Source organism: Dermacentor albipictus, chromosome 8, assembly GCF_038994185.2.
Source record: "Dermacentor albipictus isolate Rhodes 1998 colony chromosome 8, USDA_Dalb.pri_finalv2, whole genome shotgun sequence".
Taxonomy (NCBI): domain Eukaryota; kingdom Metazoa; phylum Arthropoda; class Arachnida; order Ixodida; family Ixodidae; genus Dermacentor; species Dermacentor albipictus.
The window spans coordinates 125,070,633-125,086,033 of NC_091828.1; the positions used below are offsets into that span (position 1 = coordinate 125,070,633).

Genomic DNA, 15,401 nt, shown 5'->3' on the forward strand with positions numbered 1-15,401 from the left:
CTAAGGCTTCGGCTGCCTCCAGGTCCCAAATGCAGTCAGGGCCTCTTAAGGAGAGACCACAAATGAGCGTAATTTGCATACAGTTAACTGCATCATTTATCGAGAATGCTGTAGTAAAATGTGGTCGTCCCCCCCCCCCCCCCCAAAAAAAAAAATTATATACATATATAAAGGCTACTCTAGCGGGAAAGCGATTGCTCCATCAAAGACATCAGCTCCCTAAGGCTAGCACAAACTATCTAACAACCTCGCTTTTTATTTGAAAAGTGCTGAAATCCGTGTAGCATTTACAAGAAAGGCATATTCTGTGTTAAGGCCATTTCAAAAGTGAAGATCATGGGACACACTGTTAGTTTTCATTTTGAAATAACTCTCACGTTTATATTTCCTACTGATAAATAAATGTGGCCAATATGATGCCTGAGGCAGATATCTACATACGAGAGAATGTGGATATACCAACAGTGCACGAAAAAAAAATAATAAGAAGAACGGTTAACCATACAAACACTGTCTTCATCCAGCTTATTGCACAGTTAGTACTATACCCACGCATTACCAACTTCTCACGCTTTGAAATAAATAATCTACCTTCAGGCTCTTATTAAAAAAACTTAAGCTGCTATAAGACTGAATGCTAATTAGGTGCTTCCTTGATGAGTGGACGAGCCTGAATACATTGTTTGCCAAGCTTTGCATAAACTACACTACGTTGATGTGCTGCGAGTACTGTGATAAAAACTATCACACTTCACGTGCACAATAACTAACGCTTCAGCAACACCGTGTGAAGAGAACATTTGGCAAATCTAAATACCTCAATATTTTAAAACCTCCTAAACAAGGCCATCACCCACGCACATCCATGCAATCTGGCCAACTTGAGACATGCAGCTGAAGTTGACGAAGTCTGGTCAAAAAAACAATGCTTATACTGTTCGCAGATTAGTGTGTTCTCATTTTTCTTACATAGGAGTGCATTTTTTACTCTTTGTTCTAAGCTGAGCAAAACTTCAGCACTGTAATTAAGCTCATCACGGTATGTGACATATGACGCTACCTTTTCAATACATCAATTGTCATGTGAATTTCACACACGATTCTAACTTGTTCACTTAATCATCTTGAAAAACAACAGCATAACTTAAATATCTGGCCTGCTTGAAAAGGAAAACTAACAAGAAACAACAAATCAGCTTAGATTGGTAGATTATTCTTTTGTAAGCAAACTCACAATTTCCAGGTAGTGCAAGTATGAATGTTAACTAAACTGACAAAACGAAGGCCCATTTTCCATCGTTCGAATTTTCTGCCCGAACTGAAGAAACCAACTGCACATTTCAGATTCCACAATATCTTCACATACAAGGTTGAATTTCTGCTTGCTTTCAGATGCAACACAACTTTCTTTTTTTTTGCCAACCAATTACCTAGCCCAGAGCACACGCTGCCAAAACCCACAGTATCATAAGCAGCTGGTACACGAATTTCCATGTGACATTTCCACCAACCTTCTTTCGTTCTTACACCCTTTTCGGCTTATCACTCCTAAGCTCGCAGAAAAGCTGACCTATTCACAAATTTCAGAAGCATCAACCATATTTGCAAGGTCACTTAACATCTCTCTTTATCATCCCATTATTTAAAGCTTCCTTTAGCAATGCAAGGTATAATTATCCAGAGTACTGTGGCTAACCGATTTTGTTACACCAGGCATGCGGCACAAGCATAAAACCACTCAACCCTAAGTCGACAGAGCAGATGACATAAGAACATGTCACTCCTGTCCTGATCCAGTTCACTGATCTAGATCATTTTCACTCGGTTACCATTCCAGTTCTCACTTTGAATTACACAACTAGCCATTCTTTAAGAAAAAAAAAAAGCACCATCACATCACCAGCTGACCTCTATGCCAATGAACAGAGCTCAGATGCTGCTGTGAGCAACAGGTGAGTACATGGCCAGCAGTTACGACCATGTCACGCTCCAATACCATGTGTTACATGCGATTATAAAAACTGTGTTATAAAAACTCGTATTATAAAAACCAGATATTCCATGTCTCTGGAGGTAGGCGGGGGAACTCTGCATAGCATCAATAGCATAAGCCACAATTTTCACAAGCACTAGTTAGTTTGATACCAGCACTAGCATACACTGATCATGCAGCAAAATGGGCAAACAGCTGGCAAGTGCTTCATCATTCATGTCTGTTCCAGTACGCAACCTCACCTTTTCTCTTAATCAAGCTAGTGGACAGAAAAACTACGACTCATATCCTTTATGTATGATGTTATACGAACCTGACGTCAAAAGGACATCTGGGTTTTGCAGAACAGGCTTGTATAGTAGTATCACTTGCTATCAGCATACAGCACAAACATTACTGCCAACCAGATTCACTTTACTGGTTTTAATTGACCTGCACTTGTCTGGCCTGCATGAAGCCTAGTGCTTCGTGACTGTATATAACTGGGTCACTTTTATGTGCCAAGCACAGAGATAAGTAACTGTGTACAAAACCAAATATTGAAAAAGTTAAATTCTGGGTCCCTTATAAATCTGAAGTCTCTCTATGTATGCAATATCTAGGCAGTGCTTTCTCCATGGACAAAAATGGGCAGTATCTATTAATGACAGCTCTATCTATGTTTCAGTTCAGCAAACAGTTTACAGTGAAACCTGTCATATTTTGTGCTGTTTGTGACAGTAATTGAACCTATTGCACCCGATGACACCTGATGACTCCTATCATGACATGACACCTGATGAGCCGTATCAGTGCAAATAAAACAGACACAAAGAACAGAAGACCGAACATTGTGAGTGCCCGTGGTGCCTTGTCTTCTGTTTTATATACGCTGATATGGTTTCATCAGGTGTCTTTTTCCTAATGTGGAGCTTTGCCCCAGGTTTCCTTCCAACTGTATTTGTCTTTTCATGCCTAATAAGACGTTCAGTACACACAGCCCAAACGTGCCAGCACTGGGTGTCAAACACAGGTCACCACACACTGCTGCAGCGGAATCATGTGCAACTCGGGGACCCGCAACTCTGAGGGCTACGCATGCAATATCTATACTCTCGCCAACTCCACGCAGTGCAGTGAAAGCTACAGGTCATGCCAGCCAATTAGAAGGAAGAACCAGATGGAGGGGCTCCTTGAATAACCTCCTCTGATCGCCCTCCACGTGATGCCAACTGAATGGAAGCTTAACACAAGGATCAGCAGTACACAATGGGCAAGCCCTCCTTCCCTTCTCAGACTACACAGCCAGCTCTTTCTACGGATTGCTTAGCAACACTTCTTGAGCTAATCAGTTCATACTTTAAGCAATAACTGCAGCGTTATGACAACAGACACAAAAAGGTGATAGGGCGATCGTTTGTCCTGACAAGAGCCCTAGCCTTTGCTGCACTGTGAAGTTGTTGAGACGGTGTGTGGGCAGAGATTTCCTCGAAAAAATAATCATCAGGTAATGGCCCCACGACATCAGCGCTGACTGCTTTGCGTGTATATGTCCTTGAGCATCACATAATCTCTGATTCTTCTGGGCATGCCCTCAAGGTCCCGACCCTTTGGTTCCCTCCTACCCTCCTGGCCTATCCAGTAGGCCCGCCTAGCCAGCCACTGCAGGCTCGGTGGCGACACTTTACCGGCACCAAAACCAGCGAGCCGAAACACAGTCAGCAGCTTTACATCCCCACGCTCCATTGCCCAGGCCACATCGTCCTTCCCTGCTCCATCACGGGAGCCGTGAGGTGCTCCGGCAGCAAGAAGCATGTCGGCGATAGTGTGTCGCGCACCGTAGCGGGCACACAGCCATATGGGGCAGTCGGCGAAGCATGTGGCACCACGCACGCTGGAGTTGTGGACGAGGAGAAGGTACACGAGGTCGCGCCGTCCATGCTTGGTGGCAAGCCAGAGAGGTGTCTTGCCAAACATGTCCCTACGGCACACGCGGATGCCTGCAGAGAGACTGAGCTGTAGACTGAATGCATTCTTTTGAATTCTAAGTGATTTGTGTGAACCGACAGCTAACTAATCCACCATTATAATTAGCTGAGTCAACTATTTTGCAGGCCAACGTCAACATTGAAATTTCTTCTACTCAAAGAGCAGAGTAGAAGTAAATATATGCTGATCATCATCATCATCAACAACCTATTTTAGGTCCACTGCAGGATGAAGGCCTCTTCCTCCGATCTCCAATTACCCCTGTCCAGCGCCAACCTATTCCAACTTGCACCTATGAATTTCTTCATTTCATCACCCCAATCAGTCTTTTGCCGTCCTCTACTAAGCTTCCCTGCTCTTGGTACCCATTCCGTAACCCTAACGATCCACCGGTTATCTAACCTACGCATTACATGACCAGCTCAGCTTCATTTCTTTTTCTTAATGTCAATTAGAATATCGGCTGTGCCTGTTTGCTCTCCGATCCACACCGCTCTCTTCCTGTCTCTTAACGTTATGCCTATCATTCTTCATTCCATTGCTCTTTGTGGGGACCTTAACTTCTTTTCGGGCTTTTTTGTCACTGTCCAATTAGCACCGGCAGAATGCAATGATTGCACACCTTTCTTTTTAGTGATAATGTTAAGCTTCCCGTCAGGAGCTGGCAATGTCTGCCGTATGCGATCCAACCCATTTTTATTCTTCTGTGAATTTCCTTTTCATGGTCAGGGTTCCCTGTGATTAATCGACCTAGGTAAACGTACTCCTGCACAGACTATAGAGGCTGACTTGCGATCCTGAACTCTTGTTCCTTTGCCTGGTTGTTCATCATTATCTTTGACTTCTGCATATTAATCTTCAACCCCACTCTTACACTCTCCCTGTTAAGGTCCTCAATCATTTGTTGTAACTCTTCTGCCGTGTTGCTTAATAGAACAATGTCATCGGCAAGCCGAAGGTTGCTGAGATATTCGCCGTCAATCTTTACTCCTAAGCCTTCCCAGTTTAATAGCTTGAATACTTCTTCCAAGCATGCAATGAATAGCATTGGAGAGATTGTGCCTCCTTGTCTGACCCCTTTCTTTATAGGTATCTTCCTACTTTTCTTGTGTAGAGTTAAGGTGGCTGTGGAATCTCTGTAAATATTTTCCAGGGTATTTATGTAAGTGGTCTGTACTCCTTGATTACGTAATGCCTCTATGACTGCTGGTATCTCTATAGAATCAAATGCCTTTTCATAATCTATGAAAGCCACATAGAGAGGTTGATCTTACTCTGCAGATTTCTCGATCACCTGATAGATTACGTGGACGTGATCCATTGTACAGTATCCATCTTGAAGCCAGCCTGTTCCCTTGGTTGAGTGAAGTCAAGTGTTGCCCCTACTCTATTGGAAGTTATCTTTGTGAATATTTCATACAATACTGTAAGTAAGCTAATGGGCCTATAATTTTTCAATTCTTTAACGTCTTTCTTTTTGTGGATCAGTATAATGTTGGCGTTCTTCCAGTACTCTGGGACCCTTAATGTCGTGAGACATTTCGTATAAAAGGCCGCAAGCTTTTCAAGCATGATGTCTCCTCCATCTTTGATTAAACAGACAGTTAGTCGATCTTAACTTCTTTGAACCTAACCCCTTTATCCATACGCCGTCACATTGAGTCATTGAAGTTTCTGCATGGCATCGTCAATTTTTCTTATCGTGTCTCACATCCCATATATATTCCTTCAGACATTCCTCGGTCAAGTAGGAGTCACCATAACCTTAATATTAAGCCTTACTTTGCTCTATCTAATAAATTTAAATACAGCTTTTTCCCACGTGCTATTGAATTCTGGAACTTAATTCCCGGAACAATTAGGTCACTGCCATTAAACGATTTCCTGTTAAAAGTTAACCACACCTGATTTTATGTATTTTCTTGTTGTTACAGTGTATTTACTCATTCTCGTTTTTGTAGTGATTCTCAATGTGGCTGCTATTTTGAGTTTCATTTGTGTCATCTGCCTTATTTCTTGTGAATTTATAATGTTATTGTTTACTTGGTTTTTTGTATGACTTTTTTTTTTTGTCTAACCCACTCCTGCGATAGCCCCATATAGGGGCTGCAGTATGTACAAATAAATAAAACAAGTAAATCTTCCCCTGCCGCCTTTGCTCATTTCATGTCTTCTAAGGCCCTTCTAACTTCATCCGAAGTGATAGAAGGAGCCTCTGTAACGTATTCAGTACTACTTTCAAAGGAACCCGCCGTGGTTGCTCAGTGGCTATGGTGTTGGGCTGCTGAGCACGAGGTCGCGGGATCGAATCCCGGCCACGGCGGCCGCATTTCGATGGGGGCGAAATGCGAAAACACCCGTGTGCTTAGATTTAGGTGCACGTTAAAGAACCCCAGGTGGTCAAAATTTCCGGAGTCCTCCACTACGGCGTGCCTCATAATCAGAAAGTGGTTTTGGCACGTAAAACCCCAAATATTATTATTATTATACTTTCAAAGGAGGTCTCCTGGCTGCTCTGGGTATTGTACAGGTCGGTATAGAATTCCTCCACTGCTTTTATTACATCTTCGAAATTGGTTATGATGCTATCAGTGCTAAATAAAACATAATTTAAGGTATATTCCAAAATGACATGGCATTAAGATAGTTGGCGGTGTTCAGAAGTAACATTTTATGTGCTGAATAGACAACGCAAAGAAAAAGAGACAGCGTAGCACCACTGTTGTCTGTCTTCTTTGTGGTGTCTATTCCACACACAATACATTTACTTCTCATATCTTGAGCTTTTGCTGCACGGTGGCCATGTGTTGATAACAAAAAACAAAACACACAGCAGCCACGATTCCACATGCTTGCCGTTCATGCGCATTTAGTTTTCATGACAAGGGCACCTGTAATGTGCATTTAACTGTGAATTCTCCCTTTGAGTTAGCGAGTGGACATTTGCTTCTACTGATATGTAGCTGCAATTTCCTAATCGTTTAAAGTTATCTACTGCTTCCAATTGCACATTTGTACCCTTTATAATCATTTTGTTTATGAAATTATGCTCAAACACCATTCTGACTTTTAATACTGAGCTCCCTCTCTCTTTTAATACTAGAAAATGTGCGATGTGATTATGAAAAATACGAAAACAGCAATGATGAACACAGCCCAGATGTCAAGTTTGTAGACACAAGCGACAAAGCACAATTGTCAAGGGCAACGTACTAGGGTTTCGAAGGAGCATCTTTGCTATGTCGACATTTCCCAGGCGGCAGACAATGCACAGCGGTGGTTCCTCACGGCCAACACTGTCTCGACTGAACTGGTTCACATCAGCTCCAAGGGACAGCAGAATCTGTGCAGTGTCCCACGCTTTCCTGCAAGTAAGTGGTTATTCGTTAAAGCTATTTATATTCCATTTCACCAACTCTGTGCAGGGCTGCAAGGTTGTGTCAGCCAACCAGAAAAGAGACATGCATGATGAGTTCCACCATTGTCTGCCTCTGATTACCCTTTGCATGACGCTTCCATTCGTGTCAGTGTCATGGAAGGGATACAACTGCAAAAGGATTGTGAATTTGGCAACTTGCGAAACATTCATTATGATCAGTGTCCAGAAACACGAGGCCAAGAAAGAAACAAAGAGACTAAGATGAAACCTCCTGCTTTAATTCCCTGAAACACGCAATTAGGTCTCGTTACAGAATGGCTGACGCAAGTTCTACCCTTCACTGCACTGCATGCAGTCGGTGAGATATGTGTCTTACAAGCACCATTTCGCAAATGTATACCCCAATTTTCGTGGTTATGAGCTACCATTGTTACCTTTTCTTTAAGCAGAATAATCAAGAAAATCTAATTGTTTATCTTGGGTGAGAAACAAAATTAAATTAGGGTAAAGCGAGTGGTGCTCCAAATCATGCCAGACGGTAACTCAAGACTCGAATTTCCCTTACGGGACAAGTATCAATGAAAATTTGAACTGAATTTGAAGCCCCCCCTTTTTTTTTTTTCACTACCTCGTAATTGCGAGCGTAATCGCAAGAAATCACAAGGTACTGCAATTATCGCGCGCAATCACTGGCCGGGGGCGTCTCTTGCACATCCTGTACGCTGCCTAAACAGGATCGAAAAGCTGACCTGCACAACGCTGCTCCCAGAGGCGTCGCTCCCTGGAGCTTGGCGTTGACGTCGCCTCCCAAAGAGACGTGCCTGACGATGGCTTCGATGTTATGGCTGGTCACGGCAAAGTGAATGTCTGCGGCGCTGCCCAGCTCCACCTTCATGACGGCAGCAGGCTTGCCTGTTTTAAAAATAGAAAGGAACCGCGCGGACATTTCGGCAGTCGCCTACGCAGCCACTGTTTACACAACGGCGGACGCTGGTGCGTCTCGCGGGGTGCACATCGGTTGCGTGTTTACGCTTCGCGATCGAGGAAGGATCGATGCACTACATTACCGTGGTTTCCGAGAGCCTCGACTCCCACGGCCCCAAGGATATCGAGCTTGGAGAAGTCGTCGCTACAACAAGATCTCAGAATTTGCAGCGGCTATGGCTTGGTTAGCTCGACAGATGTCTCCTTTCACAATAGAGCAATGCACGTGACAATGTCAGCTGTCGAATGCAATGTTTACATGGGCACCACAGCATTTACAGCCGCCTCGGCGACTGGAGCTACCGTCGATCCATTTTCGTCCAAGGACGCATTGGGTTGATGAGAAAAGCGTGTCCCAGCTAGCACAGCGTTTCCAGATGCCGTTTATGACGTCACTCAGAACGCCATCTTTCCGCTTTGACTTGCGTACTTACGAAAAGCTCCGGACGATCCAAAAACGAAATCGAAACCATAATCGAAACCGACTATTTTATATTTTGCACAAGAAGTGACACGGAAGCGTATCGTGACTGCTGTTATTGGAATCATAGCAGTTATGAATACTAAGAAAATTCAACCAAGATGATTGAAGTGAGCTCAGGTGGCAACGTGCAGGGAAGTGCACCGTACTTGCTCATAGTGCTGCCGGGCTTTGTTTATGTATGCGCGGGTAAAGTTAGGTTACGGTTCACGTGCGTAATTTGCCACCTCAGAGTTCTTAGCTATCGTTGAAAAGCTGTATCGAACTCCAGCCCATCGCCTCGTAGCCAGTAAGTATGGCACCTTTCGTTTCACTTTCGGCTGTGGCTCTGCGCTGCTATGCAAGAGGTCTAGAGTTCGATTCCCGCCCACGTTTCGATGGGGGCGAAATGCGAAAAAACAAATGGCACAATGGAGTGCAATGGAGTGCCCCCACAACAGTAATCATATCGCGGTCATGGCACGTAAGAACGCGGAATTTAGCTTTTAAATAATTCGGACTGACCTGGCAGTTCTTTAATATTTTTTTTAAGCATTCCTTTCTCGCAAAACTAAGATTGATTTCGTTGTTCTTGGAGCTTGGACACCAATTAGAATTTTTTTTCATCAGAATTAAATACGGTCACCGGACATGCTCGGCCGAACAAAATTATCTGGACGCATATAGTTATCATAGTAGCGCGAGCAGCCCCAAACTCGGCGTGAAAACAACATTGAAAACAACATGTGCGCGCGCGTCCACATGCACGCGCAGGTAAAATGCGCGCGCATGGGCGCGCATTTTACCTGCGTATTTCGTCTCAAGATCACGTGGCTCAAGATCACATCGTACGATTTTTTTTTTCATATTGCTTAGTAGGATATTGCCAATAAAAAATATGAAGCTCCTCAGATACCCCCTATTCTCATTCATCGTGCTTTGGGTAATTTCCGACAGACTTGATTATTTCAATACACCTCTTGAAAGGGCAGTGCACTGCCACGGCCGCTTGATGTGTGCGGTTTAATGTGAATAGCATTCTTGTCGTTATCTTACCAGTTCTCTTTCGGTTAACTCGCTATCCAACCAGAAATATGGGCCATCTCGAAGACAGCGTAGTCTAGAAATGTGGACCGATTCCGGGTGGCTTTGTGGCACGTAGGTACACGCTATTACGCTCTTCAAAATGAAGCTATCTGATGCAGACTTGGGTCACTGTGCACGTGCTACTGGGCATGCGCGGAATTCACGGCCGCGCCGACAGAAGGCGCGCAGCGTGTCCTCAGGGAAGCGCGGGACGGGAGCACGACATGCCTCATACATGACGCGTTTCGACTATTCGCTTGTACTTCTGCACTCATCGTAGATCACTTCTGCCCTAATCATATTTTTATCGAGAGGCCTTGCCCGTGCATTCCCGCACGTGCGCATGGTCTAGCGGTAGTGTGAGCAAGTGGGGTATAGACAGGAAGGCTGTTGGGCATGCTTCACATCAATAACTACTGGAGCAGTACTGTCACTGTCATGTGGCCGATTCGGTTACTTCTTCTGCGCACGCGCTTTACAACTGCGGTAGTAAAGAGTGCAGTTTCGTCGGTTTCGTAGCCAGCAGGGAGACCACGTGGGTCCTGGAACGTCAGTTATCTCCTGACCTGTACAACGAACGCGCCGCTTCCGTTGACTGTCATGGCAGTCATGATGGTGTGTGCAGTGCTATAAGTGCACGCCTAACGTCATCGCGCCAGCAACTTCCACATCGTTCGCTGCTCAGCTATATTAAATAGCTGGTCGAGTGGAGCGCAGACAAGCGCTGCCGTCTCCGAAAGCGCATGCAGCCATGGTCCCCGCACGCACGCAAACTGTGTTCGGTTTCAGCAGCAGCCTCGACTGGCGGCCTACGTTATTCCTGGAACCGTTCGCCGAGACCTCGGTGTGCAGCGTCTGCCGGATGGTGGCGCCGCTGTTGGTCCTGTTGCCCTGTCGTCACACGATGTGCTGCGTTTGCTGCGGTCACAGTCAGGGCGGGGCGGACGTCCGCTGTCCCCTGGACAAGAAAGTCTTCGGAGGAGAGGCGTTGGCGTGGTTGAGCACCGTGAGCGAGGGCGATCTGATGGGCCGCCAGGTGCGCTGCTGGAACGCGAGGAACGGCTGCGTCGTCGAGGGCGTCGCTTCCGCCATGCTGGAGCACTTCGCCAAGAATTGCAGGTTCCACTCCCTGAATTGCCCAAGATGCGGCGTGAAGCTGCTGCACCGGGCCGTCGCGGACCACTTGGAGACGTGTAACCTGCCCTTCCTTCCCAGCGACGTGCTGGGCGACAACTTCGTCAACTCCTTCTCGAAAGTAAGCGAAGCGCTCGACATCTTCCCTGCCTTACTCGACCGACACCGACGGAAAGTCGTGTCTGAGATCAAGGGTGCCCTAGCCGAAAGCGAACGCGTCATCGTCGCTGCTTTCGCTCCCCAGTGCGACCGAATCGTGCAGACTGTGAATGGCATGGCCTCGGAAGCCTCGGACGTAGAACGGGAAAAGGGCGAAGGCGTCGCCACCACCGCGTGGGTCTCCAGTGTTTCCGCGGCTGTGCGCGACCTTCGAGGATCGACTGAAAACGAAGCAGCGCCTCGAATCTACGCAGCGCCAGGCCCCCGACAGCCACACGCAAAGAGAGCGCAGAAAGCCTCGGGGTCTTACGAGTGGATGGTCGAAGAATGGGCCTCGTTCGTCGCGGAGGACGCGTCGACGCCGGTTACGCTTTTCGTCGGCGCTTTCAAGGGCGTCTACGGACACCGCATCGTTGTGGAGCTGACTTTTTCGCCGGAAACTGGCACGGTTCACGGTGACGTTTACGCCCTCCAAGGAGGAGGGTCGAACGAGGAGCCCCTCCTCGATTCGTGCGCGTCGCTACAGTTCGTGCATCCGAGAGATGCCAAGAACGAGTTTGAAACGGCGCTGATAGTTATATACAGGCATTCGAACGCAGCTGCGGCGGGCCACGCAATGAAATACTACGACGACGAGGCAGTGAGGGTTATGTGGAGGAGCGTGCCGAACGTGTTTGCTTCGGAGCTGGAACAGCGTGGCTTAGTCGAGAACAACGCGCTTCGCCTGCGACTGAACTTGTGACGCGAGTTTTATTCCGGGCCCGGCCATTTCTGGGTGAACTGCGATGGGCATCCCTTACCGGCACTCGTATCTTCAAGATCGTCCCCGATGCCGTCGCCGGTTTTGTGAAGTGGACGTCCGCCTACCGAAGGTATGCGCGGACTCTGAAACATTTCACCGAGAGGCACGATAGATAGCAGATGATGCAATTTCTCTTGCACAGCTATCGCTCGCAACCGTTATAGTTTTATTTTTCTTATATTATCTTGTTCTTTCGATAACGTTGTGGTTCATGTTTGCTGTGTGTTCTTGTTCTTCCTTTGCACATGTCTGTATACGTTAGTGTTTGAATTTTGCTTTTAGGTCCGCAGAATAAAGTTGATGTTACGGTATAGCTTCATTCACCGACTATACACTGACTTGCCTTGAGTGTATACCGATATGGAGTGTCCCGGTCAACGTTAGCGAAGCTGTTAAACGAAAAAGAAACATTAAAAAAACGCGGTACCAGTACAGGTGCTCTATTGTCAGAGCACTGGCGACCGAACACGCCATAGATGTTATAATTGCAATATTGTACCGTGTTTTCTAGATTTTCTTGTTTTGGTTGAACCGTTTTAATATGTACACACGGTATACATATAGCCTTGCACTGAATACTTGCACAGCCGCTCGGTGGAAAGACGCACCCCGGGCGATTGCTTATATCGAGCGGCACTGACATTGCCCATGGAGCGAGGATATAACTAGGAAATAGCATTACGTAACAAATGCCGAGAAGAGGCGGTCAATGGGTGATAGCGTCGCGGTAAGTTAAAGTGCCTCGCAACGTTGGACCCAGCGCACGCTCTTCCGAAGAAAAGACAACAGGCGCGGCATCAACTAATATGGCTGCGTATATGCATACTCTCGCATTGCGACAAAGACGACCGAAGTTCCGCGAGCATGTCGGGAGGAAACGTGCACTGGAGCCAGTGCGCGTTTAACGCCATCTTGGATTCGGAACTTTCTCACCAATCGGCAGCAGTTCACCGCGGTTAACAGATTTTCCTCCCCACTCTCTTACGTTTCCTCTGGTGTGCCACAGGGCAGTCTCCTCGGTCCACTACTTTTCCTGATCTAAATTAACGACTTACCGAATAACATATCTTCTCATGCGCGGATTTTCGCAGGCGATTGTATAATTCACGGAGTAAGTGCCAGTACTGATGACCACGTAAAAATGAAAAACGATCTTGACCTTATTAGCAGTTGGTGTAGCACCTGGCTAATGTTGCTTAATCCAGATAAATGTAATGTCTTTCATTCACAAACATTTCCAACTTTTCATACTATATTAATAACAATCCTGTGTCTAGTTCTTTCAGATATCTAGGCGTAACCCTGACATAAAACCTTTCCTGGACATACACGTCTACATCAGCGGAAATGCCTCCCGATCCTTGGGATATTTACGCCGGTATGCCTCCGTAAGACGCCGACTAATGTCCACAAATTAGCCTATCTTGCATTTGTTCGCCTTAAACTTGAATTTGTTTCTTCAATATGGTCCCGTCATTATATTTATTCAACCACTATTCTAGAATCAGTTCAAATTGAATAGAGCCGCTCGATTTATCTCACAAAGTTGCAACTGCAATGAAAGTATAACGCAAATTAAAAGCAATTTATCAATTCCTTCTTTGAACACTCCTCGTGGTGTAGCACTTTTATTGCTGTTTCACAAGTACGTTCACGAACCAAGGCCATCACCAATAGCTCTGCAAGTTTCTCCATTCACCTCACGAAGATTGCATAATCATCTTTCTTTCACGCGCATCTACGGCAAAACAGACGCTTTTAACTCATCTGCGCTTCCACGTGTCATCCGCTTGTGGAACGACCTTCCCGATATCCTGGTAGCAGAAGCTAACAATGAAAAATTCCTTCAGGGACATAAACATTCATTTCTTACTTCAACTAACTTCTTGTCTGCGTTGCTTCTGGTATGCTTCTTTTTATCTGAGAATTTTATAGATTGCGTATACGTGAATTTCTTGTATTATTAACAAAGCGCTTTATGTTCTGTATAATTGTATGCTCTTTATACTATATGTAAGATTTTTTTGAAGCTTCCCTTACCCAATGCCCATTATTCGGGCCTCTAAGGTATCTTGAATAAATAAATAAACATAAATAAATAAAGCGGACACAAAGCACACTGGGCGGAGTATGCCGAGCGCACATCCGGACGTTGTACCGGCTTTGTTTTTGAGGCACAGAAAGCGAAAGGGACGACTTCACGAAGAGCTGGCTTGCCAAGGCTGGCCCCGTCACGTACAGTGTTTCCTTCCAGTTTATTTTCCTTGCTCCGTGCCGTACTGCTCGTACTTCACCTCGATTCGGCTCCTGCTTGCGCTTGACAAATCATCATCATCATCCTGGTTACGCCCACTGCAGGGCAAAGGTCTCTCCCATACTTCTCCAACAACCCCGGTCATGTACTAATTGTGGCCATGTTGTCCCTGCATACTTCTTAATCTCACCCGCCCACCTAACTTTGACAAACACGGCTTGACAAATAAATAACAACATACTTACAATACTTGACTACATAACTTGACGAATACATGGCAGCAAAACAAAATGTTCTTCGTGTATACTGTGCCGTGCCGATTTCTAGAAGAATCAGCCGGCCGTGACGTCACACCGGTTTCTTCTGGCCACTTGTAGCACCAAAGCATGACCTGTCAGGTGCACTGTGAGTTTGCATCCTTTGGGAATTTACCTTGTCGCTATAGACAGTAATCAATTACCTTGCCTGCCTATCATTAACTTACACTAAACAGAAACATTGCATAAATTTAGATTGATAAAGTATATTCTTCAAGAATACCGCCTTCGTTGATTTCACGGTAATAGGTTGATTATAAGAAAGTTGCCGGCAAAGGTTCCTTTTTGAATTTCGCGCCGAAATCTCATGGCCTAAACGTTAGTGTGACATCACGGATTACAAACCATTTTTCTTTTCTTTTTTTTTCATTTCGGCCGTTGCGGTCCAGTAAAAGGTTCCTGAAACTTCCTAAGTTCACTCTTTGGCTATTTCCGGATATACTTAGCGTAGTCCATCCTTGCCGATAAAAGCTTGACTAGGTCCGAGCAGACGACTTCAAAATCCATGACGTCATGCGAGATGGTGCGGCAATTTCGAGGAGGCGCCGGCACCTATCTTTCGTTTTTACCTTTTTTTTATGTGACTTACCAAGCGTCTTCTCGCAGTTAGAATGTTATTTTTTTTTTGCAGAAGAGTAAATTACTAACACGGCTTTTGGGTAGCTTCGCTATTTCAACGGATATATTTGCGGCCTTTATTTATTTATTTATTTATTTATTTATTTATTTGATAGCTGCCGCGATATTGAGTAAATATTGCGTACGCCATGGCGCCATCTGTGGGCAGTCAGCATGCTTTTGGTACTTTTCGTGTCGCGTGGTGTATTTTCTTTGACGCGCGGCCTTTTCTACGGGGGAAGCGGTT

The 15,401-nt window shown here is 45.6% G+C and overlaps 2 protein-coding genes across 2 annotated transcripts; one reads left to right on the forward strand and one right to left on the reverse strand.

The window, feature by feature from the left end:
* Positions 1 to 737: 737 nt before the first annotated feature.
* LOC135900761 (ankyrin repeat and death domain-containing protein 1A-like) lies at positions 738 to 8,716 on the reverse strand. Its single transcript, XM_065430313.2, has 4 exons — positions 8,408 to 8,716; positions 8,090 to 8,252; positions 7,175 to 7,326; positions 738 to 3,972 (listed from the first exon to the last, which is right to left on the reverse strand). The coding sequence occupies exons 2-4, from the start codon at positions 8,233 to 8,235 to the stop codon at positions 3,497 to 3,499; spliced, it is 774 nt and encodes a 257-aa protein (XP_065286385.1). The 5' UTR covers positions 8,236 to 8,252; positions 8,408 to 8,716; the 3' UTR covers positions 738 to 3,496.
* A 1,715-nt stretch (positions 8,717 to 10,431) lies between these two features.
* Positions 10,432 to 12,284, forward strand: LOC135900760 (uncharacterized). The gene has a single exon (XM_065430312.2). It carries the CDS (start codon positions 10,622 to 10,624, stop codon positions 11,903 to 11,905), a length of 1,284 nt encoding a protein of 427 aa, XP_065286384.1. The 5' UTR covers positions 10,432 to 10,621; the 3' UTR covers positions 11,906 to 12,284.
* The last annotated feature ends 3,117 nt before the right edge of the window (positions 12,285 to 15,401 follow it).

What these genes read in the sequence shown, in the direction of transcription:
- LOC135900761 (XM_065430313.2), bottom strand. Translation starts at nt 8,235, where the DNA reads ATGAAGGTGGAGCTGGGCAGCGCCGCAGACATTCACTTTGCCGTGACC. An exon ending in CTGGGAGCAGCGTTGTGCAG is followed by an intron (nt 7,327 to 8,089) that starts GTCAGCTTTTCG and finishes ACTTACTTGCAG; the next exon opens with GAAAGCGTGGGACACTGCAC. An exon ending in GATGCTCCTTCGAAACCCTA is followed by an intron (nt 3,973 to 7,174) that starts GTACGTTGCCCT and finishes GTCTCTCTGCAG; the next exon opens with GCATCCGCGTGTGCCGTAGG.
- LOC135900760 (XM_065430312.2), top strand. Translation starts at nt 10,622, where the DNA reads ATGGTCCCCGCACGCACGCAAACTGTGTTCGGTTTCAGCAGCAGCCTC.